This window comes from Limanda limanda, chromosome 22 (assembly GCF_963576545.1).
Source record: "Limanda limanda chromosome 22, fLimLim1.1, whole genome shotgun sequence".
NCBI classification, from domain to species: domain Eukaryota; kingdom Metazoa; phylum Chordata; class Actinopteri; order Pleuronectiformes; family Pleuronectidae; genus Limanda; species Limanda limanda.
Genome location: NC_083657.1, coordinates 7,539,268 through 7,550,261, shown reverse-complemented (window position 1 = coordinate 7,550,261; position 10,994 = coordinate 7,539,268). Strand labels below are relative to the sequence as shown.

General features: G+C 45.8%; 1 protein-coding gene across 1 annotated transcript; it reads left to right on the top strand.

Annotated features, from left to right (window-relative positions):
- Positions 1 to 945: 945 nt before the first annotated feature.
- arhgef15b (Rho guanine nucleotide exchange factor 15b) lies at positions 946 to 10,155 on the top strand. Its single transcript, XM_061066469.1, has 15 exons — positions 946 to 1,369; positions 2,593 to 3,570; positions 3,686 to 3,740; positions 3,938 to 3,978; positions 5,058 to 5,314; positions 5,629 to 5,789; positions 5,999 to 6,151; positions 6,612 to 6,741; positions 7,335 to 7,409; positions 7,760 to 7,852; positions 7,943 to 8,097; positions 8,986 to 9,165; positions 9,261 to 9,346; positions 9,437 to 9,541; positions 9,928 to 10,155. Exons 1-15 carry the CDS (start codon positions 946 to 948, stop codon positions 10,089 to 10,091), a joined length of 3,057 nt encoding a protein of 1,018 aa, XP_060922452.1. The 3' UTR covers positions 10,092 to 10,155.
- The last annotated feature ends 839 nt before the right edge of the window (positions 10,156 to 10,994 follow it).

Below are 10,994 nucleotides of genomic sequence, written 5' to 3'. Positions count from 1 at the left end.
TTGTGATTGGCTCTCTCGGGACGGGTAAACCTGCTCACGACCAAACAGACAGGGGTGAAAACAAAACCTGCTCAGCGACAATTTGTACAAACAGCATAAGGAGTTAATGAGCAAGTGTAAAGTGTCTGAGAGGTAAAACAAAGCGATTGAGGGGATTCAACCAGTCGAGGGGAACAGTGGACAGTGTGGTTCTTAATGTACATCTGTATTGAAATAGTGGTTAACTATTAATACCACATCCGACCATTCACATCTCGGCCTTTAAGGCGGTAAATGAAGAAACCAAGTTGTGTGTTTGAGCTCCGATCATCAGAAAAAAGGCTGAGAAGTGGCAGAGAGACGTCAGAGACTATGAGAGGAATTCCCCTTTGTCATCTTCCAGGGCTGTAAACCAATGACCTTCAGCCACTCGTCTGGTTTAACATTACCTCCTGTTGTATGCTGTGAAAACGTAATCTACTGACGAAGGAGTGGGCTTTTTAAATGGGCAAAGTTCATTTTGCTCAGAGGCCCAACTGAGGGATTTGTTGTCTTTTCGTCTCACAGTCTCATCTTAGGAACGTATGAACACAATGAAATTGTGTTGTGTTTATTGCGTTGCAGCAGATGTTTGCTTCAGCTACAGAAAATTACTATAATTACAGTGAACCATGTTACGTAAGAGGCCACGAGACGAAAAGTTTGAGAACTATGACACGTGGACCTTGAAACTGAAACTTTGAGCCTAACCAGGGAACTTAAATGCATGTTAATAATCATAATAATTGTATAGCACTTTTTAAAGTTAGAAGTTGTTTCACAAGAGGATGAAAGCATCAACTTTCTTTTCTCTGTCTTCATCAGGTGGCGATGACACTCACACTGACCTTTGCCCTCGAAGCCTGACCTGTGATTGGTCAGGGCTGAGTGAAACACACCGTGAGAGACGACCACCCTCCAGCTACGATGTCTGTCCAGGAAGTGACCCGGAGTCAGATGCTGCCTCCAGTCCTCAAACCCGAGGCCAAGCAAAGGCCGGAGATCCCCCCGAAACCCTCGACTCAAACCGGCTCCCCACCTCTGGGAGACAGAGGCGACGGTACGAGCATTTCCTCCGGGAAAGTCAAAAGGATTGTACACAAGTTCAGCAGGCAGGACTCTGAGTCCGAGGAAGCAGAGGAGCGACCCAACGGTACCTCGGAACTCACGACGAAGAAGCGGTTCAAGAGGCCGCCGACAATAAAGCCCAAACCCGGCCGCAGCAGCCTGCAGCTCCAGATAAAGGAAGAGCAGGCTCCTCCGCTGCCCATGAAGAGGAGTCGCATCCTGCAGAAACAGACGAAGAGCGTGGGAGGAGACGAGGGCGTCGGCGTGGAGGGAGGTCGATCAGGTACACTGCGTTTCACAGACGTCAGACTGAATGTAGTTTTTGATCAAGATTGATTTGCGTTGATAAAACTGAAAGGAAGAACATCGTCTTGAAAGTAAGCGAAGGCTAAAGTTAGAGGACTGTCAGTGTTCTGCAGAGACGGGTGTGGTGCTGCTGGCTGATTGATCTGTTCCAACAGCCATTAACAGGTTCTGCCGGTCAGCTGATTACCTGAGCACACACACACACATGTTTGTGCATGTGTGTGTGTGTGTACTTGTGTCTTTGTGAGGATCAGTTTGTCCTTTCTGACACTTTGAAACGATTGTTTTCTGGTTAAGTTTTCAGTTTTTAGGTCAGAAATGGGTTTGTTGCTTGGTGATTATACAGCATATATAGATGTTATATAAATCCCATTAAACACTTTGACATTCTTTCCGTTTCAGTCTGTATGATATAGGATGTTCCTCAATATGTCAAACTGATCAACCTCATCCAGGTTCCAGAAAAGAGGAAACCCAAGAATTGACATTTTATTGTTTGCGTGTCAATATTTCCTTCTTTGTAACACCTTTCACTTCCTTGTTTTGGTTTTCTGTCCGAAACAGAAAGCATTTCAGCAGGCCTTTCTTTGCCAATATATATTGATTTAAATAATATTATACTTAGTGGTACAGCTGCAACAAACACATATATTGATTATGGTTTGACTAATGAATTATTAATATAGACGTAAACACGCTGATCAAGGGTCAAGTGGCTTTTTAAACTCACTTAAAAATGTCTGAAAGGCTAAATATGATTTGTATCCATGTACAACTATATTTTAAAAGTTTCAAAAGCACTGAGGAACAATTTAAAAGGGAGTGAAAAGAATAATCTTTGTTTGGTTGAACTATATTGTTCAAAATATATTAGTACTGACAGATAGAGAAATTGTGAAGCATTTAGTTCAACTCCGGCCCTCGTCCATTTCCTCTCGTCAATACTGGATGTTTCCTTTTCAATGATCCAGACTTTCCCATGAATATTTAAAGACACATTACGCGTTGTATAGTGAAGAAACTGCTGACTCGACAGTCCAGCCTGTGGCGTAAAAGCAGATGTGGGAAAAAAAGGGGAGCTCTTAATCAAAGTGAGCCGTTCTGTCTGGAGACAATAAGAACAGGAAGAAGAAGTCAAATTCATTTAGTTTCCTTTTCATTTCAAAGCAGCTGATGTGTGTTGCCTTTTTTTCGATGCAGCGCCTGATGGGAAGGAGGTGGATCTGCAGCTGATTGGAGGAGGTGACGCGGAGGCGGCCCACAGCCCGGACACGCCTCTCAGTCCCGGCTGTGACCCCAGCTGCGGCTGCGTGTGCCACCGCCAGCGGCCTGGCATGAAACTCATATGGGTGCCGGTGGAAGTGGATGATGGTGAGGAAGAGGAGGAGGAGGAGGAGGAGGTAGGAGAAGAGGAGGATGAGACTGATGTGGAGGAGCAGACGGGGGAGGAGGGGGACGAGTATGAGGAGATAGAGCCGGACGGGGACGGTGAGGAAGAGGACAGGTTTTCTGAGCTCGATGAGACCGACATGCCAAACAGGAAAGATAAGTCGAAGTTCAACCAGACTTTGGACGTTTTGATCGCCGATGGTCACAGGCGGAGGTCGGACCCCGGGCCCCACAGTGTCCTCGCCTCTATCGCTGTCACTCGCTCTCAGTCCCCCCCTGTTCCCCCAAAAAGAACTAAGTCGCCCACAGTCCACCAAGTATCTCTGCAAGAAGAAGAAGACAATATTTACGAGGCCACGCTTCCATTTTTCAGCCTTGCTCCTAAAAAGACAACACCCGTGTGCAAGGAACTGGATATTCCTCTCATATTGGTACGCAAACCGGCGCGTCGATCTAAACTGTCCTACAGCACCTCAGACCCGACGTCCGAGTTCCAGATGAAGGCCGAAAACGTCCCGGGCCAGAAAGACCTGCCGCCCGCCATCCCGCCGAGGATGCCTGTGATTCCAGACGGCCACTGCCTCTCGCCGATGCACCGGGTCGGGATTCCTCTCCCGCAGCCCACCATGGAGGAGTGGCGGGCCCTGCGCCCTTCATCGCCCAGCGGCCTGGGCCTCCAGCGAGCCATCACACCCCCCCTGCAGCCTCACAGACCCCCGCCACCGCCACCCAACACGGATGCCCGGAGGCTCAGCAGCGCCTCCATGCAGTCCCTCACGCCGAAAAGAGGTTTGTTACAAACACACAGTTTCATCCTCTCCTGAGATGAGAATGTGAACGATTCACAAATTCAATTTTCTGTGTAATTGAAAGCGAGGACGTGATTTACTTTTCTTTTTTTTAGAAGCAGAGGAGAATGGAGGAAGTGAAGGAGAGAAAGACGACCTAATGGAAGAACTGTGAGTTTTGAGACCTTTCATTTTTAACAAGATGAATCTAATTGAGATAGATAAAGAGAAGACGTATTCAGGTTATAATGGTTTTCGTCTTTTTATGGTATCTGTCGATAATAAGAAAACATATTTAACTGTCTCTTTCACTGTCTGATCCATTTGTCCTCTGTCCTTACTTCCTGTTACATGAACAGCTCCCTCAGGCGGGGGTCTTTGTTCAGCTGGGAGTCCCGTCTGCAGGATGGTAAGACTGACACACAGCTCCCAGTAAACAAGGAAAGACTCAAACATGCCTGTACTGTATCAGGACTTGGATGTTGGACATGTAATTGGACGCTCTGTTTAAATTGCAGCCCCTGATTTAGAAATATCCACCACAACAAACACAACATAAAAAGTCAGTAGGGTTGCAAAGGGGCGGAAACTTTCCATGGGAAGTTAAGCTCGGGAATTTTGGGAATTTTGAAAAAAAAAAAAAAACTACACAAATTAAACGCTGAGCAATAAAAACATCATTCAAAGCTCTATTTTAAAGATGTATGGAATGCAGCAAACACTGCACGTTGAATTTCAACCCTGCTCTTCTTCCATCACATGCACAGATAATTCCCAGCATCCTGCACACTACAGCAGGGCTATTGAGGCCTGCTGCCTGCTAACTATTTATATCTCTGGCATTGCATTAGTGTTTATTTACAAACTTTTTTCTGATCTTATTCTACAGAACAATGCCACGTGCACTATCTCATGTGTGGAGACATTTCACCCCATCCAATGTAGAAGTGCCCAAAGTTTCCTCAGGGCTCAAATCAGCCAATAACAAAACAAAATGTTTATATTTATGTCTGTATATGACAAGGTAAATACAGTTAGTATACATTAATCCACAAAATTTCCAGTTTATTCCCGTTAATTCACGTTAATTCACGTACATTCCTGTTAATTCCCAGTTTCCAACTTTGAATATTCCCGGAATTTTGCAACCCTTAATGTCAGTGAAGGCAACATTCAGATTAAGCTTTAATGTTTGTGTGTAACTCTCTGGTTTCTTTGCACGTTGAGGGGTTAATGTTTACACTTCACAGTCGTAACATATGTCCCAATTCTATACTGCAACCAAACATACTATGGACTGCGTACAGCTGGTAGAGTTTGAACCATTGGTAGTAAACCAGTAACTCAGTGAGCAATTCAATATGTAACTCGCTGCTCCGGCTCAGAGCGAAGGGAATCCTGTCAGTCAAACATGTCTGTGTCATGTATTGAGGACAACACGTGTCCCGGCTCCACGCTGAACCTCCTGGTGTTCCTTGTTTCTCTCAGAGCCTCTTTACCAAACATACCGCGCCAGTGTCATCAACAAGGAGATCCGGCGGCAGACCGTTTGCCGGAACATCAGTAAGACCAGCGTGGACTTTGCCATGGATTTGACGGCCCGTCGCTCCGGGGCCGGTGCCGGACCCCCCAGGGGAAGCCCTGTGGCCCCGCCCCATCAGAGCACTCTGTGGCAGGACCTGCCGTCTGTGAGGGACAGCGGCGTGCTGGAGCAACTCACCCCCGAGCAGTGCAAGTACCAGGAGGTGAGATGGGGGAGGGGCAGGGGCTAATGTACAGAAGAGCGATGCCATAAAGAAAAAAATCAATGAGGCAGCGAGGAGAGAAACTCGAGATCCAGTAGAGTTATAATGAAAGTTGTCAATCACATCTTAAAGTAATAATGTGGAGCTCTTACATGAGTTAAGCTCCATGCTCCCTCTCTGTATCACTCGCGTTATATTGATTTGCCCCATATGAAGTTCATGAAAGCTTTTACAGTCACATTTCTGACTTTGCAACATCAGATCCGCTCCAAAAAAATAACCACCCACTTCTCCACCCTTTGTTTTCCTGGCAGAGCATGTTTGAGGTCCTGACGTCGGAGGCCTCGTACCTTCGATCCCTGCGCGTCCTGATCGAACACTTCCTGGACAGCCGCGAGCTGGAGGTCACGATGATCATCCGGGAAAAAAAGACTCTGTTCTCCAACATCCTGAGGGTCAGAGAGGTCAGCGAGAGGTGAGAGAAGCGGCAGAAGGAAGGAAAAGGGGAAATAAGGGGATGATTAATGACTTGAGCCACCGGGAGGTCATTCGGCGTTGGTGATGAGTCATTTGCTGACTCGAGGCCATGCGGTGGTCAGGGAGAAGTTATGACGATAAAAGCTGCTACTACTACAAGACAGATTTTCCTGTTGGTTTTGAAGCTTTGCTGTCTGACTCCCACAGGTTCCTGAAAGACTTGGAGGAGCGCATATTCGAGGACGGGGTCTTCCCCGACATCTGTGACATCATCCACTACCACGCCCAACACAAGTTCCCGGCCTACATCGACTACGTCCGCAACCAGATCTACCAAGACAAGACCTTCACTGCTCTCATGTAAGAAGCAGAACTACGTAAACGTTGCCACAAGCTTCAAATCTCTAAAATGTCACTTTTCTCACCAATTTGAGATTCATAAAATGATTGGTTTTAGCCTAATAGTCCAGGAATTCAGCTTTTTTTTGCCTCACATCATATTGCAAATGGCAGGAAAGCTCGTCGCTATTTATTTATGTATGTATTCATGGTTTATTTGGTAGGAACAGACACACTGTACATAGACAAACTGAAAACAGCAGTCTGATGCGAGTATAGTAGGGTTTATCTGAAAATATAGGGTAAAAAAAGAGGGACAAAAGTAAGAGATAGATAAAACAGAGGAATAAAAAGGTGACAGAATAAAAGTACACATATAAAGAGGCTAGGGAGACTTAGTTTAAATCCTGTTGCATAAGAATAGGAACAGTTCAGCTGCCTTGCATACGGCATTAATCTGTTTATATATGTTTGTCTGCAGGAAGAACAACGTGGCGTTCGCCGGCGTCATCACTCGTCTCCAGGAGTCACCGCAGTGCCAGCGGCTGCCCTTCATGTCCTTTCTGCTGCTGCCCTTCCAGCGGATAACACGAATCAAAATGCTCACAGAGGTGGGTTTAAGTAATAATGTGATAATATATAATTATTAAAAACAGGGGCATATTTATACACACTCCACATGTTGCTAGAAAACAGCTTCATTGAGGTTTACATGACTATTGTTAATGGGGTTATTATCGCATAAAAATGACTACGTGATGGTATATAGACTGAAATGTCTGAATAAATCCATGGTGTGTAGTCAGTACCTTTTCACTGCAGAGAAAAAAACTGGTTTGATGGTGGAAAACGACGATCAGTGTCATGGAAATGTGAGTGGAGCGTGACTACTATGCAGTTGGCCTTTGCGACCTTTAAATACTTCTCTGAACAGAAGTCTGCAGAATATTTAGTATACTTGACCCTCAGCTTTGTTCAGGCCCTAGTCTGAATCCATCAGAGTGTGACGCTGTGTGGAATTTCCTCATTCCAACACAATCTATCCCGCCGCCGCCGCCGCTTGACCGACAAGCAAACACTCTGACACGCCCCGACCTCATGACCCCCTTTTATTATTTATTTTTCAAACGCACATGGAAAAAATGCGTCCCATTGATGCTGTTTGTCCGTCGCAGAAATGGAAAGTGGTTGTTTGTCGTTGCAGAACATTCTGAAGAGGACAAAGGAGGGGACGAAAGAGGAGGAGACGGCTTCGAAGGCTTTGGATTCCATGTCGAAGGTAAGCGTCCCTCACTCCTCACCCTTCTCCTCTGACCACAGGTCCATGTGTTCAAATGCTGCACACGCCTTAGGGAAAATTTGACGTCAGCCTTTGTCTCTGTGAAGGATTTCCTATTGAACGAGCTCTGCGGTGACAGTGACTCATTCGTGTCAGTGGGGACAATGGCAGTTAGAGCCTGATTTTTTTTTTTTTTTCCTCAAAAGAGTGAATGAACCTGATACTCCCTGCGAGACACAGCCAGCTTTATATAATGACAGCTGGAGGGAACATGAGGTGTGGAAAGATACTGACATTCTTCCCTCGTGACGCTGTTATTTGATCATTTTGTTTTTTGTCCTCGCTCAAAGATCATCAACGAGTGCAACACCCAGGTGGGAAAGATGAGACAGATGGAGGAGCTGATCCACGTCTCTCAGACGCTGGAGTTTGACAAGCTCAAGGTAAATTCAGGCAGAGATGAATACGTAGGTTTCAGCCGGACTTGGAATAAAGAAGTTAACGTTTCTGTCCGTGGCCTCTTCCGTCCTCAGGCCATCCCGATCATCTCTCAGAACCGGTTCCTGGAGAAGAAGGGAGAGCTGCAGGAGATGTCCAAAGGAGGAACTCTGTTCAACATGAGGGCCAAGTTCACGCCCGTCTACCTCTTCCTCTTCAACGACCTGCTTGTCATTGCCGTCAAGAAGGGGTGAGGCGGCATCGGGCGGTGTTTGAACACTGATAAGAAAAATAAACATTGCCACAGTAATAAATCGCAAGAGAGCAAGGGCGAGTGATGCCAACATTTTCAGCTCATGGTTCTCAATACTTCTATCAATAATACTAATTATTATTACAACAAACTGTATTTATATAGCACCTTTCAAAACACACCATCTTCCTTATCGCATTATATTGTCACAAACAGTAATTTACTAGCTTCATTCAGGCATCTCTCTCTGCTCTAGTGCCCTAAACAATCAGGTGTCTTTGCATGTAAGTCATGACACAGCGTTGACTATGAAAGAGAAAGTAAACCTCGTTCCAGCATCTTCTGGAAAACAGGACATATTACTATAAGCCACAATAAATCATCGCTGATAATTAACCTTGTGACTCATCTCACTCTTCAGTTGCTATGTCGTATTTGCCCAGTAGCAATGAGATTGGGGGAGATTTCCCACTGTCTCTTTTTAATGAGCTGTCATGACGCCACTTCAACAATGATGAATGTGACCATCACAGCAGGGGGGGTGGGATACCCCACACTTCCTCACGGGGAGCAGGAAGTGGTGGGTGATGGGAACTGATACTGCAGACTAGAGCAGAATTTTGATGTGGTAGTGATGCCACAGAGAAGAAACTCCAAAACAAATGCAACGTGCCTGTTATATGAAATACGGGAGTATCTCCTAAAGCTTCTACGCTGATGATATCCAGCTGTACCTTCTGATAACGCTCTCCTTGATGTAGCTGGGGGTGTGTCAGACAAAGCCGATGATTGAGGACCCATCGGGGGTGACTGATGAAGAAGCATTTCAGCAGCTTCACTAACAGGAGCACTAACCTGTGAGTTATCGTTCTTTTTCTTTAGCAGTGCGGAGCGTTTTGTGGTAATGGACCACGCCCACCGCTCTCTGGTGCAGTTGCAGCCTATGGATGAAGGCGGCGGCAGCGGGAGCAGTGGCAGCGGCCCGTGCGACCACTGCTTCAATCTCACGCTGCTGGAAAACCACCAGGGGCGAATGATGGAGCGACTCTTCAAAGCGCCCTCCCAGTGAGTTAACAGAACACAAGCCTCATGTTGCAACAAGGGAGAAGGAGGAATGTTGTCATAACACATGACACATTCAACCCGTTTATCTTCAACAGGTCAGACATGCACAGGTGGATGGCGGCGTTCCCGAACCCCACCAAAGTGACCACCGATGAAGACGAAGTGATTTATGAAGACTGGGGTGAGGAAGCACAATGGCAAGCAGTAAAACGTGAAGCATATATCTCAATATATCAACAGTTTTTTGAAATTTCCTGTGTTTGTGTGTCAGACTGTCCTCAGGTGCAGTGTGTGGAGCAGTACGTCGCCCAGCAGGCGGACGAGCTCACCCTGGAGCCCACTGAGATCGTGAACATCATCCGCAAAACAAACGAAGGTAAGAAAGTCTGGGAACTCCACCGACAGAGGAAGAGTTGTTCAATTATTTATCTGTAGCAGAGGAAAGCTGGTTTTCTAAATCTAAACAAGATGAAGACTTTTCTATGTGCCCGAATTAGATGTTATCAGTGTGAATTGCAGTAGGGACAGGGTTCCTATTGAAATAGTCCAATTAACTGATGGGATTTTGTCATTAACATGCCCTCTCTCTTTACTCTGCTCGTTTAAACCTGATCCTCAAAACTGTGTCAATCCTCCACCCTCCACCTTAGCAGTTTATTGATTTGTTTGGACTTCCTTGCATGAACGATACTCCAATCTTCCCCTATTTGTTGTTCTCCTCCCTCTCCTCTCCTCCCCTGCTTCTCCTCTCTTTCCTCTCAGGCTTGTACGAAGGCAGCCGCCTGTCAGACGGGCAGAAGGGCTGGTTCCCTGTGGGAAACGTCATAGAGATCACCAACGAGCACGTACGGAGGCGAAACCTCCGAGAACGCTACAGAGTCATTCAGGCTGCGAGCATGGTCTCGAAGACCCGCACCCTCACTTGAAATGGACGTTTACGCTGTACAAAGATTATTCAGGGGCTTTTATTGGTTTTAAGTGTCAGTTTCTATCACCCGGGAAATGAAAAGGTGACGTCACAAAAGACCTGCAATCATCAATTTATTTATACTGTGTGTGTGTGTATGCGTGCTTTTAAGCACCTGGGGACACGTGAATCATTTATCACTGATGCTCCAAGCAACTATGAGGTATGTGCATGTTTGCACTCCATAACTGAGACCAGCCTCTTCCTGGAAGCATGCACGGCAGCCAAACCGACGTGCTAATCATTCCGGCAATAGCTCGCACAAAAGTCAAACCTGCTGCAGAGAAATGAGACGGGCGTTCCTGTAAAAAAAAATACCTCACACATGCATACCCGATTAGAGATCCTCCTCATTCCTGTCACACATGACAAGACGTCAGCTGCCAGCGAGTCTAAGACACATTCTGTGATTGGATATGAAAGATTGGAGATTGACTGCTGGAGAATCTAGTCAGTAATTCCAATGAATCAAAAACGACAAACCCCAGACTTCTATGAAGCACAAGAGCTTTGGACATGCATGTGTGAATGGTAGCTGAGCTGTAGATGTTTTTCCGGTTTCAGGAGACAAGCTCCGTTGTGGAGTAATGCTGCAGCTCCACCTGCAGTGAAGAGTTTGTATTATTTATGTATTAACTGCAAATGTACAATGTGTTGTAAATAATGAGTGGGGGATTCTTTTCCTTCGAAAAAAACACTTGCAGTGCTTTTAATAAAAACCTTTTAGCTACAGTCGGTGTTTGTTTCTCAATAACAAGCTAGAGTGTGGATCTTTTTAGATTTTTAATGAACACTGATGGATTTTAAAGTGAAACATAGAAAATACATTTTCATCATGAACCAATAAAGGATTTTTAGGTCA

What these genes read in the sequence shown, in the direction of transcription:
- arhgef15b (XM_061066469.1), top strand. Translation starts at nt 946, where the DNA reads ATGTCTGTCCAGGAAGTGACCCGGAGTCAGATGCTGCCTCCAGTCCTC. An exon ending in AGCAGTGCAAGTACCAGGAG is followed by an intron (nt 5,315 to 5,628) that starts GTGAGATGGGGG and finishes TTTTCCTGGCAG; the next exon opens with AGCATGTTTGAGGTCCTGAC. An exon ending in CTTTGGATTCCATGTCGAAG is followed by an intron (nt 7,410 to 7,759) that starts GTAAGCGTCCCT and finishes CCTCGCTCAAAG; the next exon opens with ATCATCAACGAGTGCAACAC.